The sequence below is a fragment of the Pseudophryne corroboree genome, chromosome 6 (assembly GCF_028390025.1).
Source record: "Pseudophryne corroboree isolate aPseCor3 chromosome 6, aPseCor3.hap2, whole genome shotgun sequence".
Lineage (NCBI taxonomy): Eukaryota > Metazoa > Chordata > Amphibia > Anura > Myobatrachidae > Pseudophryne > Pseudophryne corroboree.
Window position 1 is genome coordinate 347164064 of NC_086449.1, and position 17773 is coordinate 347181836.

General features: G+C 46.7%; 1 protein-coding gene across 9 annotated transcripts in view; it reads right to left on the reverse strand.

Annotated features, from left to right (window-relative positions):
* HERC1 (HECT and RLD domain containing E3 ubiquitin protein ligase family member 1) overlaps window positions 1-17773 on the reverse strand; it is a 475564-nt gene that overhangs the window by 381193 nt on the left and 76598 nt on the right. For all 9 annotated transcript variants that reach the window (XM_063926542.1, XM_063926546.1, XM_063926547.1 and 6 more), the window contains 5 exons: window positions 7001-7312; window positions 6817-6913; window positions 3597-3740; window positions 3356-3483; window positions 3081-3225 (listed from right to left, as the gene is read on the reverse strand). In XM_063926542.1, coding sequence (XP_063782612.1) covers window positions 3081-3225; window positions 3356-3483; window positions 3597-3740; window positions 6817-6913; window positions 7001-7312 — 826 coding nt within the window. The remainder of the gene's footprint in view (window positions 1-3080; window positions 3226-3355; window positions 3484-3596; window positions 3741-6816; window positions 6914-7000; window positions 7313-17773) is intronic.

Below are 17773 nucleotides of genomic sequence, written 5' to 3' on the forward strand. Positions count from 1 at the left end.
CTACTGGAAGTCACATTTGTCTCTTCACCGTCGACACTGGAGTCAGTATCCGTGTCGGCGTCTATATCTGCCATCTGAGGTAACGGGCGCTTTAGAGCCCCTGACGGCCTATGAGACGTCTGGACAGGCACAAGCTGAGTAGCCGGCTGTCTCATGTCAACCACTGTCTTTTATACAGAGCTGACACTGTTACGTAATTCCTTCCAACAGCTCATCCACTCAGGTGTCGACCCCCTAGGGGGTGACATCACTATTACAGGCAATCTGCTCCGTCTCCACATCATTTTTCTCCTCATACATGTCGACACAAACGTACCGACATACAGCACACACACAGGGAATGCTCTGATAGAGGACAGGACCCCACTAGCCCTTTGGGGAGACAGAGGGAGAGTTTGCCAGCACACACCAGAGCGCTATATATATATATATATACAGGGATAACCTTATATAAGTGTTTTTCCCCTTATAGCTGCTGTATCTTTAATACTGCGCGTAATTAGTGCCCCCCTTCTCTTTTTTAACCCTTTCTGTAGTGTAGTGACTGCAGCGGAGAGCCAGGGAGCTTCCCTCCAACGGAGCTGTGAGGGAAAATAGCGCCAGTGTGCTGAGGAGATAAGGCCGCCGATAAGGGGGCGGAGCCTATCTCCCGTTTTTCTATGTATTCTGGCAGGGGTTAAATTCATCCATATAGCCCAGGAGCTATATGTGATGCATTTTTTGCCATCCAAGGTGTTTTTATTGCGTCTCAGGGCGCCCCCCCCAGCGCCCTGCACCCTCAGTGACCGGAGTGTGAAGTGTGCTGAGAGCAATGGCGCACAGCTGCAGTGCTGTGCGCTACCTTGTTGAAGACAGGACGTCTTCTGCCGCCGATTTTCCGGACCTCTTCTGTCTTCTGGCTCTGTAAGGGGGCCGGCGGCGCGGCTCTGGGACCCATCCATGGCTGGGCCTGTGATCGTCCCTCTGGAGCTAATGTCCAGTAGCCTAAGAAGCCCAATCCACTCTGCACGCAGGTGAGTTCGCTTCTTCTCCCCTTAGTCCCTCGATGCAGTGAGCCTGTTGCCAGCAGGTCTAACTGAAAATAAAAAACCTAAAACTAAACTTTTCACTAAGCAGCTCAGGAGAGCCACCTAGTGTGCACCCTTCTCGTTCGGGCACAAAAATCTAACTGAGGCTTGGAGGGGGGTCATGGGGGGAGGAGCCAGTGCACACCAGGTAGTTCTAAAGCTTTACTTTTGTGCCCAGTCTCCTGCGGAGCCGCTGTTCCCCATGGTCCTTACGGAGTCCCCAGCATCCACTTAGGACGTTAGAGAAATCAGCAGTAGCCTCGCCATGCTTTTGGCCCATAGAGGGACAGACTGGTCTGTAGACACACTAGGCTGCTCTACGTCAGGTGTAATGGAGCACGCCGTTCAGACAGGACCCGGATCCGTGCTATCCTGCATATATAAATAAAAAACCATGGAATAACAGCCCATCGCTGCACAGGCAGGTTGTGGCTATCTTACCCGCACAGTGCCTCCTAGGAAGTCCAACCTGTATCCAGTAAGCCCCAGTGACTAAGAGTGTGGTGGCTACTTAGAGGCTCTGAAGAGTGAGAGACACACAACTAACCCCACTCTCAGCATGCTTGTCTCCCGTAAACAGGGACTAAGCATACTTAAATAAAATCAAAAGAAACAAAAAAAAAAAAAAAAAAAAGAGAAATCTGTGCCTGTACTCCTCAGGCACAAAACTAAAACTGAGGTGATCTGCTAATCGGGCTGGAGATGGGAGGGGTTAGAGGGGGAGGAGTTAGTTTCCATAGGTTCTGTGCCAAACTCCCCATCCCACACACTCGAACCCATCAGTAAGTGCGCAGCGTCCCCCAGATGGATGAAAGAGAAATATATGACACTAGTAACCCAACTTATGCACAAATATATGACACTAGTGTAGTAACCCACTTATATAGAAATATATGACACTAGTAACCCACTTATGCAGAGCTATAGGACACTAGTAACCCACTTATGCAAAAATATATGGCACTAGTAACCCAACTTATGCAGAAACAGACAGTAAAGCAAAATTACACAACTGGGCTGATTGGGAGTCTGATGCAGCCGTATCAGTGTCGTTTGGCAGCTGCCCATCTGCAACTTTATGCAAATGCTGCCACAAAGCCCATACCCAGTTTGTCCGAATATGCAAGGACTGAAACTCCCATTGTCAGCGTATGTCAAAGCTGAAATACCATCGGTCGCATTACTGAAATTTGCACCAGCCCTATGGCAGGGCAGTTTTTCCGTCCGAGCATGACCTCCTATGTGTGCAGTTAAGCATCTTTGTGCGCAACCACTTTCAGTGACACGCCCACAACACTCATATAACACGCCCATAAGATGGATTATATTTTGGTGTCCGCAAAGGCACCTCCATCTTACCAACCAGGAACACTCAATGCATTTCTTAGACTGTGCGTCTTCCATGCACCTAAACGGCAACTCTGACTGATTGCACATTCTATCTGGCTGCATAAGCAGCGTGGCAGACGCATGCACAGAAGAAAGAAAAAGACAACATTGCGTCAGACATCTGCATTGTGTGCGACCCCACATCAGACCCAAAGTGTGTACACTAGGGGGTAGATGTACGAAGCAGTGAAAAGAGTGGAGAAGTTGTCCATGGCAGCTAATCTGCCGCGAAGTATAAATTTATAGAATGCACTTGATAAGTGTTACTTCAAAGCTGACTGGTTGCCATGAGCAACTTCTCCACTGGCACACTCTTTTCACTGCTTCATACATCTTCCCATAGATGTACAGTATTAAGCAATTCTCCAGTTCCTACATCAAGCCAAAGTCACATCTGGGAGAAACTCCACTCTTCTTCTCTTGTGAAAAAGCTTTCTGGATGTAACCGCTAATTGCTGGTAAATGTCTAAGTAAAAATGTTTGTCAGACTATACCAGAAATCAGCATGTGGTTGTTTTGAAAAAGTTAAAAAAAATATACATTAACACATTTTGTTCACATGACACAAGAGGAACTTCAAACATGAATTGCCCACCCTATTTTAAAGGCAAATATGGACTATACCATGTGACAGCGCAAGGCAGTGACTGTCTCCTATTGAAATGTCCACTATTCTGGTGGCAGCCAGCTCTTCAATAAGCTTGGGACGCAAGGCAGTTGCTTCTGACGATCCACACCCCAGGCACGCTCCACAGCCCCAAGCATAGACCTAACAATAAAATATGTTTGAGGAACTGCATACAAAAAACTAGGAAATAAAAGTAAAGAAAAAAGATCGAACCTGGTAGTCACATACAGTATTACTGTACTGTAAGTTCCATTCAACAACACTACTATACCTGTCCAGTTGATGTCAGAGCCAGGGAGGACTGACTTCCTGCACACACCTTCCGAGTGAACATTCCCTGTAGTGCTTCTACCACCTTTGGTTTGTATACCCTGTTAGTGTCTCCATGGCCCAACTTTCCTGGGAAACAGGTTTCTACTTAGTACACAATGCATTATGCACCAGAATTTAAACTAAATTTGTTCAGGGCACTGACAGTGAAACAAAAAAATAAGAAAGCAAAATATACATACCATTATCTCCTCCCCCAAAAGACCAGACAGTTCGTCCATCTTTAGACAAGGCAATGGTGTGAGAGCTTCCACACGACACCTCACCAACATTGCTAATATCCTTTACCAGAGTGGGGATGTTCCGACTATTACTGTCCCCATGGCCTGAAAATAGAATGGTGGAATAACTACAAAGATCTGGAAAGCTGACACATCACAATTTCTTTAAATGTACTCTTTATACAGAAGCAGAGCATTCTTAGATTTGAAGCTGACAAATTCTAAACTAGAAAATGTAAACACTTATTGACAGAAATTAAATAAAACCCTGTGACTCCTCCCATTTACAAAAGTGCAACTCAATAATGCAAATAGACAATATAGAAACTGAGAAATGGCAATACATAAACTGAGAAATTAAACATGTAGCAGGGGACAAAAAATTAACACGCCGCCCCCCCCCCCCCCCAAAAAAAATGCCATGGGTGGCATTTGTCTATATTCTCTTGAATATGATATTTAATCCACTAAACTATACTCAAGCAATTCATTAAGGGATTAGTAAATAAAACGTTTTTAAAATTAGTGAATTGCAGAATAAAGAGCCAATGCACAGTGGAGAGTATGCCTTGCTGAAGATAGTATCTTCGGTTTTGTTCACACTGCGTATGCTCTGGATATAAGGGTGAGCAACTATGGGTAAGTTGTACAAATTTCAGTTGCATCTCCACAGGGAGGAGGCTCCTTTGAAAAGAAAGTGCCCTCTAGCTAGAGCTTTGCATATTGCTCACCGATCCAGTACAGTAGGCTGGCATTCATTTTCACAACTGTACAGTGTACGCTACCAAATGGTAAGAGGCAAGTCCTGTTGAGGCTGTTGCTACTCAGTGACTGAAGCACCTTTTGAAATTTTATGAAGACCTGAATGGTCATATAATAGTAAGATTAATTTTCAGTTAGAAGTCAGCTCCAACTGGAACTCCATTAACTGGCGCAGTGCAATCATACAACCTCAGAGTTGCATACTATCCTACCAAAGACTTTCAAAACAAAAGTTGGCAGATTCCTGTCTGGAAGCTAACAGATACTTCACAAGTCTCTGCAGAGAATAATTTGGCCTCTGGTAATTACAACCTCTGCTGGGTATTAAACACAACGTGTAAGAAGAGCAATTGCTGGCAAAAGGTCAGATTGGCTTTGTCATAATAGAAGATCCAACCATTACATTTTAATGTCTGGGCTGTCTGTAGAACATATGCATGCAACAAAGCTTGATCAGAAGCCCGCCTTGATCAGAAGATCATCCAGATATAGAATTATAGTCACCTCCCTTGATCTAAGAAAGGCAGCATCACTGCCATGATCTTTGTGTAAACCCTTAGTACTGAAGCAATGCCAAAATGTCAAGCTCCAAATTGAGGATGAGGAGACAGAATAGAAAACTTAGAAAAGCACTGTGATCTGTCCAGATGGGAAGGGGCAAGTACACGGCCTTAATATCTATGGACACCCTGAAATAGTTCTATTCCAAACTGTAGGTAACAGATGTGTCCACTTTACACTAGATGTCCAGAAAATTCAGGTTTTAGAATTTTTGAAATAATCTTCCCTACTAATGGATAAAGAAGAGATCTGAATACATGCCTAATCTCTTCTAGGACTGTAACAACTTTCCATAAGTTGTATGTCTGAATGGCTTCCCATACATCAAAACATAGTAATCAACCATGGGTACTTGAGGAGATGAAGAAAGTACCCTGGTCTACTATCCCTCTCTCAGGCAGCCAAGATGGAACAGAATCACTGGTCCCGGTAAGGAAGCAGACAGACCATCACGTAGGGACAACTGGTGTTTAATTAGCCAAACCAGTAACCCGCTCTGGACTCCATGAGGGACATATTGATCTCTGGAAGTTTGAATCAATGGGCCCATTTCAGACCTGATTGCAGAAGCAAATTTGTTAGCTAATGGGCAAAACCATGTGCACCGCAGGGGGGGGCAGATAGAATATGTGCAGAGAGAGTTAGATTTGGGTGGGGTGTGTTCAAATTGAAATCTAAATTCAGTGTAAAAATAATGCAGCCAATATTTATCCTGCACAGAAACAATATAACCCACGCAGATCTAACTCTCTCTACAAATGTTATATCTGCCCCACCTGCAGTGCAAATGGTTTTGACCATTAGCTAACAAATTTGATGCTGCTGATCTGAATTAGGCCCAATGCACTCCTCAAAGGAGCAAAACCTGCAGCTCATAGCACTGAGAGCGTAAGTGGTCATAGAAGGGAATACTTTTCATAATAATCTTAACCAGCTCTTGGATGAAAATATCTGCCAGTGTGCTTAGCTTTAGGGTTCTTGCGCCAGGTACATACAAGAACTAAATATTTCCTTCCCCTCAGTTGGAAGATTTACCTTGATTCATGGACTAGGCTACAACTGGTTTCTCACACTCTTTATAATCTTCTCAGTGACGATATGGTTAAATGGCTGTTGATGACCCTCTACCATTATGTTCGCAATGCTGCAGCTCTTACGGTTGGTGTGGACCATGGGCTTAAAAACAGATGTTGAGACTAAGAGGACACTGGATTTCCATTAAAAATCTTTTTTGGGCCAATTATTCGCTGTGCTTCACATTTTATTTTATGCCCCAATTAATCACTCAATTTTCTCTGAAATCTCGAGAAATTGGGGGATGGGAAATTATCGGCCTTGACCACACACTACCCAAGTTACAAATCTAACATATGGTCAGATTATTGAAAATGCAAGTACACTGGCCGATATGTGGAGATTGCGCCCAAGTTTATTGCTTTGGAACGACAGATCGGAAAATCGATTGTGTTTGTGGCCAAGATTTTCCCTATTTATTGGCGAAACGATCCTTCATACACACTATACAATAAATATGGCCGATCTCATGGTTATTGGCAAATTGGTCCAATAATTACATATTGTGTATCTAGCTTTAGACTAGCTCACACAGGTGAACAGGGTAATTATCCAAAATTCTACAGCAGAGAGAATTTGAACCTTGTTCACCTGTCTGGGACGTGCAGTTAAGCACTGACCATGGATTAAGCCAAATATAAAAAAAGTTTAACTTGTCTGTACTCCTGCTAAACCTTTATACCCCAAAAGGACTCCAATGTCTCCCAGTAGGATATAGGATAATTTAGTAGAGTGCAAATACATTTCGCAGTAAATTATAAATGGCATTTTCGAAGATAGTTACCTAGTCTTCCAAAATCTCCTTCTCCCCATGTATACAGTTCTCCGTCTTCTGTGACTGCAGCACTATGTCTGTAGCCAGCTGACACACAAACCACGACCTGACATGAAACAGACAAGTTATGAAGGGACAGCCACCACCTTCACTGATCATTGCGCAAAGCCCCAAGGTTACTGAAAGGCCTCACCTTTCCTTGCAGAGTTCCCTGAATAAGCTTGGGATATTTTTGGGTGGAGCTGTTGCCATGACCCAACTTGCCATAATCACCATCTCCCCAGCTGAAAACCTCTCCCTCAGTAGTGAAAGCAAGAGTGTGGCCATCAGATCCTTTTGATGAGGAAACTTTCTTAATAGATCGGTGAGGCTCAAAGGTTAATTTCTTCAACGTAGACTGGTTGTTGGAATCGCCAAGACCAAGTCTACCATAGCTGCCTTTACCACAAGCTCTTACAGATCCATCGGTGGATATAACAAAAGTGCAGTACTGTCCAGCTTCGATCTGAAAAATTGTAAAGAAATGTATTAATATAATCAGAGCTTCATAGTCAAAAAATAGGATTTTGGTACTTACCAGGTAAATCCTTTTCTTTGAATCCATAGGGGGCACTGGAGTACTCTTGGGGATATGGACGGCTTCCACAGGAAGAAGGCACTGAATAAATTAATTTTGAAACTATTCCTCCCCTCCATATCCCAGAGTACCTCAGTGTTTTTAACTGAGCCGAACAGGAGCTATAGAGAGGTTGACAATGGAGAATTACATATAACATAACGGACAACAATAAAGTTGACACAACATTACTGACAACTAAACAGTTGACACCATAACCGATTAGAATTTGTTAAATTTGAACCAGTCGGTGAGAATGTGTTACCATAAGATCTACTGAACTTACCCCAAACCAGGTAAACTGCTCTGGGTGGGCATCCAGTGCCCCCTATGGATTAAAAGAAAAGGATTTACCTGGTAAGTACCAAAATCCTATTTTCTTTTTCATCCACTAGGGGTCACTGGAGTACTCTTGGGACGTACCAAAGTTTCCCCCGTGGGCGGGAGAGCTGTTTGGCACCTGTAACATTAGGCGGCCAAAGCTAGATGCTGATGCCGCAAACGTATCAAACTTGTAAAAGCGCACAAACGTGTGCACTGAAGACCATGTAGCCGCCAGGCAAAGCTGTGTCGTAGAAGCTCCACGACTCACTGCCCATGACGTTCCCACAGAACGTGTGGAATGAGCCGTTACTGATGTAGGCGGCTGTAACCTAGCATGAAGGTAAGCCTGACGTATGGTCAGTTTAATCCAACTGGATAAGGTCTGCTTAGAAGCTGGCCAACCCATCTTGGCAGCATCATAGAGAACAAACAACGTATCCGTCTTACGAACTGTCGACGTTCGGGATACATAAACGCGTAATGCGCGTACCACATTCAACCTTCCAGAATCTCCTGTTAATACAGGAACTACTATTGGTTGATTGATGTGAAAAGATGACACTACCTTTGGTAGGAAAGCGGGTGTCACAACTGAGGGCCTGAGCTGACGGGAGGCAGCCTCAGTTGTAGGGGCTGAGATGTACCGGAACCTGGGAGGTTGTATCAGACCCCTGGACATGTAAGTAACATGAATAATAACTGCCCGAAGGCGTGACCACGACAACTTGGATAAAAGTCAATGATGTTTATTATGACAACTCCGCAACACAGCAGCAGTAAAAGAAAACGTAAAAGTCAGCAAAGAATAAATACAGTTCCTGGGTACTACAGGATGGCAGGAGCCACAGGGCACTGGTAGTGTGAGATAGTTCTTATGATCTTCTAGATGGAAAGTCCTTACCAGGCCCGACTGTAGCAATGGAGATAACCCAGGATTGTGCCAGCTGGTGTTCCAGGAAAAGCTGGGTTGCTGAAGATAAAACAGCTGCTGTGGATACTGGCTGGAACCAGACTGTTGTTAGCACGGAGTTAATACTGGCTGGAACCAGACTGTTGTTAGCACGGAGTTAATACTGGCTGGATCCAGTTAAATAATAAATGAACTTGGGAGCGATGAAATATGAACTGAAATGTAGAACTTGAGAGCGGAGAAATAATAATACCGGTGGAGAGTGGTAAAGTGTAGAAAGGACACCGGCCCTTTAAGGGAAGCTGTACTCTGCTGGAAGCTGAGCTGGAAGCAGGTAATGTTGTAGCTGGAAACAGATGAATCCACAATGGATTGGAGAGTCAGGCTACACCGCAGGTGGAATGCTGGTGCGGGTCTCTAAGGTGGAAGTCTTGAGACAGGAGCTGGAACCTGGAAGACAATCACAGGAGAGAGACAAACAGGAACTAGGTTTGACAACCAAAGCACTGACGCCTTCCTTGCTCAGGCACAGTGTATTTATACCTGCAGCAAGGAAGGGATTGGCTAGGCAATTATGCAGATTATCAATACTGAGAACAGATTGGTGGAAATGATCAGCTGACAGAATCCAAGATGGCTGCGCCCATGCAGACACTTGGAGGGAAGTTTGGTTTGTAATCCATGTGGTAATGAAAACAGTAATGGCGGCGCCGGCCACCGGAGACAGGAGGCGCCAGGCTGACAGATGCACATCCAACCACGCGGACACAGCGGAGGCCGCGGCTGACGTAATCGCCACTCAGACACTCTGCATGCAGAAGTTCAGGGACGGCGGCGGAGGCCGCGGGAGACGCCATGCCAGGTGTAATATGGCGTTTACTGTGACAGCGTCCCAGAGTGACAGGAGAGGATACAGGAATGTACACATCAGGATAACAGATGGGATCCAGTCCTGGAGCGCTGAGCCAGCCTTAGGAGGCATCTGATGGGTAAGAAATGGCGTCCAGATACCCGGATCGTGACAGCACCCCCCCCTTTAGGAGTGGCCCCAGGACACTTCTTTGGCTTTTGAGGAAACTTGGAATGGAATCTCCGGACCAAGGCAGGAGCATGGACATCAGAAGCATTGGTCCATGAACGTTCCTCAGGACCATAACCCTTCCAGTCAATAAGATATTGTAGTTGACCGTAACGGTGACGTGAGTCCAGGATCTTGGCCACTTCATACTCAACGCCTCGTTGAGTTTGGACTTTCGGAGTTGGAGGAAGTGAGGAATGAAACCGATTCAAGATCAGCGGTTTCAACAGGGAAACATGGAATGTCCTGGGTATTTTTAAGAAGGGAGGCAACTGGAGTCTGTAAGCAACAGGATTGATGACTTGTTCAATCTTGAAAGGACCGATATAGCGAGGTGCAAACTTCATACTGGGAACTCTTAACCTCAAATTCTTCGTGGATAACCATACCCGATCACCCACCTTGAGAGCAGGAACTGCTCGACGCTTCTTATCCGCAAACTTCTTGTACCTGAACGATGCCTTGAGCAGAGCTGATCGTACGCTCTTCCAGATATTGGCAAACTGATGCAAGGTGATATCCACTGCGGGAACAGAAGTTGCTGGAAGCGGTTGGAACTCAGGGACTTTAGGGTGGAATCCAAAGTTAGTGAAGAATGGTGTTGAAGCAGATGAAGAATGATACTGGTTGTTATGACAGAACTCGGCCCAGGGAAGTAATTGAACCCAGTCATCTTGAGAGGAGGACACATAGATGCGGAGGAAGGCCTCCAAGTCCTGATTCACCCTCTCGGTTTGACCATTGGTCTGAGGATGGTAAGCCGTGGAAAACTTTAGCTTGACTTGGAGGACTTGACATAAACTTCGCCAGAATTTGGCTGTGAATTGAACTCCTCGATCTGAGATAATTTCTTCAGGAAGACCGTGGAGTCGGAAGATCTCTTGTATGAATACTTGAGCCAACTTGGAAGCTGACGGAAGACCGGTGAGAGGAATGAAGTGTGCCATCTTGGTGAACCGGTCAACTACCACCCAGATGGTATTGAACTTGTTACACATGGGTAAGTCTGTAATGAAATCCATCGACAAGTGGGTCCATGGTCGACGGGGAACGGATAGTGGAACCAGTTGCCCCGCAGGCGACTGGCGGGATACTTTATGTTGGGCACACTTTGGGCAAGATGCAATAAACTCCAAGACGTCCTTTTTCAGAGTTGGCCACCAATAGGACCTAGAGATAAACTCCAGGGTTTTTTGGATACCTGTATGTCCGGCAAAACGGGAAGCATGGGCCCAATGCATGAGCTTCTTCCTTAGCATCGGCTTCACAAAACTTTTCCCTGATGGGGGCGTAGAGTCCATCCCTACCGTGGAGAATGCCAACGGATTTATAATAGGATGCTTGTCTGAAGACTCTGACTCATTTTCTTGCTCCCATGAGCAGGAAAGGGCATCGGCCTTGCGATTCTGAGAGCCCGGACAGAACTGGAGTTTAAAGTCGAACCTGGAAAAGAAAAGTGCCCATCTGGCCTGACGAGGGTTGAGACATTGTGCGCCCTTCAGGTATAAAAGGTTCTTGTGGTCTGTAAGTATGGTGATTGAATGAGAAGCTCCCTCCAACAGATACCTCCACTCTTCTAGAGCGAGCTTGATGGCTAGCAACTCCTGGTCGCCAATGGCATAGTTGCGCTCAGCTGGGGAGAACTTCCGGGAGAAGAAACTGCAAGGGTGTAAATGGCCATCTTTAGCCCTCTGAGATAACACCGCTCCTACTCCAACGGAGGAGGCATCCACCTCTAAGATGAAAGGAGAGTCGATGTCAGGCTGTTTCAGAACAGGCGCAGAGATAAACCTTTGTTTTAAAAGATGAAATGCTCGCATGGCTTCTTCAGACCACTTGGACGGGTTAGCACCCTTCTTAGTGAAAGCAGTAATAGGCGCCACAATGGTGGAAAAGTCTCGTATAAACTTTCGGTAATAGTTGGCGAACCCTAAGAACCTCTGGACCCCTTTGAGGGTTAAGGGTACCGGCCAATTTTGGATTGCTTGTAGTTTCTCAGGATCCATCTCTAGTCCGGAACCGGACACAATGTACCCTAGAAACGGAATGGACTTGACTTCAAAGACGCATTTTTCTAATTTGCAATAGAGATGATTGACACGGAGACGGGACAGAACCTCTTTAACCCAAAAACGATGTTCCTCTAAATCGTTGGCAAAAATGAGGATATCGTCTAGATAGACCACGACATGACGGTATAGAATGTCTCTGAAGATCTCATTGACAAAATGCTGGAAGACAGCTGGAGCATTGCTCAATCCGAAGGGCATGACGAGGTACTCATAATGTCCGTCACGGGTGTTAAAGGCGGTCTTCCACTCGTCACCCTCACGGATCCGGATGAGATTGTATGCACCTCGCAAGTCCAGCTTTGTAAAGATGGTAGCTCCGCTAACTCTGTCAAAGAGCTCAGTAATCAGGGGTAAAGGATAACGGTTCTTGATGGTAATGTCGTTCAAACCTCTGTAGTCGATGCACGGCCGCAGACCACCATCTTTCTTTTTTACAAAAAAGAAGCCTGCGCCGGCTGGAGAAGAAGAAGGTCGAATGAACCCCTTTGCTAGGTTCTCTTTAATATATTCCTCCATAGAATGCGTCTCAGGCAGAGACAACGGATAAGTTCGGCCTCGAGGTGGAACCTTCCCTGGAACGAGATCAATCGGACAGTCCCATTCTCTATGAGGAGGAAGGATATCAGCAGAAGCTTTACTGAACACATCCGTGAAATCTTGATATGGAGGAGGTGGAACATCAGACGACCTGGGGGAGGAAGAACAGACAGGCAATACTTTAAACAAACATGTCTCAGCACAGGAGGAACCCCATGCCAGGATTTGCGTAGTCGTCCAATCAATTGTAGGATTGTGAAGACGGAGCCATGGAAGGCCCAGGACCACAGGATGTGTGGCTCTTGGAATCACTAAAAAAGAAATAAGTTCGGAATGAAGAACTCCCACTCTCAGACGAACTGGTAGAGTCCTTAAAGAAATAACTGCATCAAAAATTTTGCTGCCATCCACGGCAGTTAAAGAAATGGACGAAGAAAGTCTCTCGGTGGGTAGGGACCACCGTTTAACATAGGCTTCGGTAATAAAGTTCCCAGCTGCTCCGGAATCAAGGAGGGCAATGACGTTCCGATAACGTTGAGCAACTTGAAGCGAGACTGGGAGATTACAATCTTGAGGAGATGGAGAGGAGATCATTACTCCTAGCCGGCCCTCTCCTTGGCGAGCTAGGATTTGGAGTTTCCCGGACGTTTGGGACAGGCATTAATGGTGTGAGACGGAGCTGCACAATAGAGACAGAGAAACTCGGAGAGACGTCTTCGGCGCTCAGCAGGAGTTAAACGGGAACGGCCAAGTTGCATGGGCTCATCTTTAGATGGTGACAGTTGACGAGGAGGAGGAGCAGAAGATTTTGAAGCAGATGATCTTCCACGCTCAGTTGCTCTCTCTCTGAAACGTAAATCAACTTTCGTGCAGAGTGAGATTAGCTCATCTAACTTAGAAGGTAAGTCTCTGGTAGCTAACTCATCTTTAATACGCTCAGATAAGCCATGCCAGAATGCAGCATACAGGGCCTCGTCGTTCCATGCCAGTTCAGATGCCAGGATCTGGAACTGTATCAGATATTGTCCTACAGTACGTGACCCCTGGCGTAAACGGAGAATCTCGGATGAAGCTGAGGTTACCCGGCCTGGCTCGTCGAAGATGCGCCTGAATGTTGACACGAAGGCAGTGTAGGAAGATAGCAGGGTGTCGGACCTCTCCCATAACGGTGATGCCCAATCAAGGGCTGAGCCACTGAGAAGAGAAATAATGTAGGCAATTTTTGTACGGTCACTGGGAAAATTGCCAGGTTGTAGCTCAAACTGAATCTCACACTGGTTGAGAAATCCCCTGCAGAATCTTGGAGATCCGTCAAATTTTGCTGGCATTGGAAGATGAAGACGTGGAGCAGAAATGGGTAAGGTGGGTGGGGTTATAGCTGGAGTCACTGTGGTTGACGCACCAGACGCGCCTGATCCACGGAGAGTTGTCTGAATCCCATCCAGCCGAGTAGAGAGATCCTGGAGACAGCGGATGATGTGGCCCTGTGCAGCCTCCTGATGTTCTAGTCGGGCTGCCAGTTCTTGCATAGGCCTGGCCGCTTGATCCTGGTCTCCGGCTGGATTCATTAGGTCAGTGCTTACTGTCACAACTGAGGGCCTGAGCTGACGGGAGGCAGCCTCAGTTGTAGGGGCTGAGATGTACCGGAACCTGGGAGGTTGTATCAGACCCCTGGACATGTAAGTAACATGAATAATAACTGCCCGAAGGCGTGACCACGACAACTTGGATAAAAGTCAATGATGTTTATTATGACAACTCCGCAACACAGCAGCAGTAAAAGAAAACGTAAAAGTCAGCAAAGAATAAATACAGTTCCTGGGTACTACAGGATGGCAGGAGCCACAGGGCACTGGTAGTGTGAGATAGTTCTTATGATCTTCTAGATGGAAAGTCCTTACCAGGCCCGACTGTAGCAATGGAGATAACCCAGGATTGTGCCAGCTGGTGTTCCAGGAAAAGCTGGGTTGCTGAAGATAAAACAGCTGCTGTGGATACTGGCTGGAACCAGACTGTTGTTAGCACGGAGTTAATACTGGCTGGAACCAGTTAAATAATAAATGAACTTGGGAGCGATGAAATATGAACTGAAATGTAGAACTTGAGAGCGGAGAAATAATAATACCGGTGGAGAGTGGTAAAGTGTAGAAAGGACACCGGCCCTTTAAGGGAAGCTGTACTCTGCTGGAAGCTGAGCTGGAAGCAGGTAATGTTGTAGCTGGAAACAGATGAATCCACAATGGATTGGAGAGTCAGGCTACACCGCAGGTGGAATGCTGGTGCGGGTCTCTAAGGTGGAAGTCTTGAGACAGGAGCTGGAACCTGGAAGACAATCACAGGAGAGAGACAAACAGGAACTAGGTTTGACAACCAAAGCACTGACGCCTTCCTTGCTCAGGCACAGTGTATTTATACCTGCAGCAAGGAAGGGATTGGCTAGGCAATTATGCAGATTATCAATACTGAGAACAGATTGGTGGAAATGATCAGCTGACAGAATCCAAGATGGCTGCGCCCATGCAGACACTTGGAGGGAAGTTTGGTTTGTAATCCATGTGGTAATGAAAACAGTAATGGCGGCGCCGGCCACCGGAGACAGGAGGCGCCAGGCTGACAGATGCACATCCAACCACGCGGACACAGCGGAGGCCGCGGCTGAGGTAATCGCCACTCAGACACTCTGCATGCAGAAGTTCAGGACGGCGGCGGAGGCCGCGGGAGACGCCATGCCAGGTGTAATATGGCGTTTACTGTGACAGCGTCCCAGAGTGACAGGAGAGGATACAGGAATGTACACATCAGGATAACAGATGGGATCCGGTCCTGGAGCGCTGAGCCAGCCTTAGGAGGCATCTGATGGGTAAGAAATGGCGTCCAGATACCCGGATCGTGACAGCGGGATTCGTCCGAAGTTCCACTCTGTCATCATGAAACACCAAATACGGTGGCTTGCCCGACAAGGCACCCAAATCTGAAACACGCCTTGCTGAAGCTAAGGCTAAAAGAAAAATTGTTTTCCAAGTGAGAAATGTAATATCCACTTGTTGTAAGGGTTCAAAGTATAAGGACTGTAAGAAATCTAAAACCAGATTCAAGTCCCATGGCGCTGTTGGTGGAATGAATGGAGGCTGTACTCTGAGGACACCCTGCAGAAAAGTGTGTACCGACAGCAATAGAGGAAATTTTCTTTGAAAGTAAATTGACAACGCAGATATCTGCACTTTTAGTGTGGATAGACGCAGTCCTCCATCTAACCCCATCTGTAGAAATAACAAGAGACGAGATAACTTGATAGATGTCGGAAACTTCCGAGCTTCACACCAACCTATATAGGCACGCCAGATTCTGTAATAATGAGCTGCCGTAACCGGCTTCCTAGCTCGTAACATGGTTGGTATAACCGATTCAGGAATGCCCTCTCTTCTTAAGAGGGCGGTCTCAACAGCCACCCCGTCAAACGCAGCCGCGCTAAATCGGGGTAAAGGAACGGACCTTGTTGTAACAGGTCCGGACGTAGTGGGAGCGGCCAAGGATCGTCTGCGAGTAGTCCGCGGAGATCCGAGAACCAAGCTCTCCGAGGCCAATGAGGCGCCACTAGTATGACTGTGGCGGACTCTCTCTTGATCCGTTTTAGCAACAGAGGGAGCAGCGGAAACGGTGGAAACAGATACACGAGGCTGTACGGCCACGCGATTGTGAGAGCATCCACCGCCACCGCCTTTGGATCTCTCGTTCTGGACACATACTGGGGCATTTGGTGATTGTGGCGAGATGCCATCAGATCCACCTGAGGGTAACCCCACCTCTGGACCAACATGTGAAACACTTCTGGATTTAATGCCCATTCTCCTGGATGAAAATCCCGACGACTGAGATAATCCGCCTCCCAGTTGTCCACTCCCGGAATGAACACTGCCGACAATATCACTTGGTGATACTCGGCCCACCTGAGGATCCGAGCTACTTCCCGCATTGCCATGCGGCTTCTCGTTCCTCCTTGCTTGTTGATGTATGCGACCGCCGTCGCATTGTCTGACTGCACCTGAACAGTCTGAAACCGAAACATGTGCACTGCTTGTCGTAGCGCATTGTAAATTGCCCGGAGTTCCAGGACATTTATAGACAGCAATCTTTCGTGATCTGCCCAGAGACCCTGGAGCCGATAACTTTGAACTACAGCTCCCCAGCCTCTGAGACTCGCGTCTGTCGATATAATTATCCAATTCCAGACGCCGAACCGTTTCCCTGCGGTTAGATTGTGTACTTTTAGCCACCAGAGAAGAGACACTCTGGCCTGTGGCGACAACTGTGGTGAATCTGCAGATGCGAGCCCGACCACTGTGCTAGCACATCTAGTTGAAAAGGACGCAAGTGAAATCTTCCGAACTGAAGCGCTTCGAAAGCCGCCACCATTGTGCCTAAGAGGCGAATGCACAAATGTACCGAGACTGTGCGTGGCTTGAGTACTAATTGTACTAGATGACGAATGACCTGTACTTTCTGTTCTGGTAGGTAAATTCTTTGATTTACCGTATCGAGAATCATACCTAGGAATTGAAGTCACTGAGACGGAATCAGATGTGATTTCTTGAAATTGACTATCCAACTGTACCGAACTAGTACATTGTATGTTAGCAACGCCTGTTGGAGAAGCATCTGTTGAGACGGAGCCTTGATGAGCAAATCGTCCAAATACGGAACAATTACTCCTAGGGATCTGAGATGAGCTATCATCACCGACATCACCTTGGTGAATACCCGATGAGAGGCCAAACTGTAGAGCCTGAAACTGGTAATGGTCTTGCCGTATTGCAAACCGCAAGAACCTCTGATGAGGTGGCCAAATCGGAATGTGTAGGCACACATCTTTGAGATCCAGTGCAATCATGAATTCCTGTGGCTCTAAACCTGCAATTACTGACCGCAGAGATTCCATCTTGAATCTGTAGTAAGTGACGTACTGATTGAGACCTTTTAAGTTCAATATTGGCCTGACCGAGCCATCCGGCTTTGGTACCACAAACAGACTGGAATAATAACCCTGCCCCTGTTGTTGTACAGGGACCGGAATCAAAACTGCTGCATTCAGCAGAGACTGAATGGCAATCCGCAGAACCGCTTTCTTGACGTCCGACACAGGCAGACCTGTCTTGAAAAACCGCATTGGCGGAAGACAATCGAACTCTATTTTATAACCTTTTAACACTAAATTGCGGATCCACCCATCTGTGGACGTCTGAAGCCACGCCCCTTGGAACGTCTGAAGGCGTGCTCCCACAATTGGAGATCCGACATGGGCTGGGAGCCCGTCACGCCACTGGCTTGTTGGCGACCTTAGCGTCCTGATGACTTGTGTTGGTTTGTTAGAAACCACGTCCCCGACCTCTTCTACCAAGTGTGGCCGCTCCTCTGCCGCACCCACGAAATGA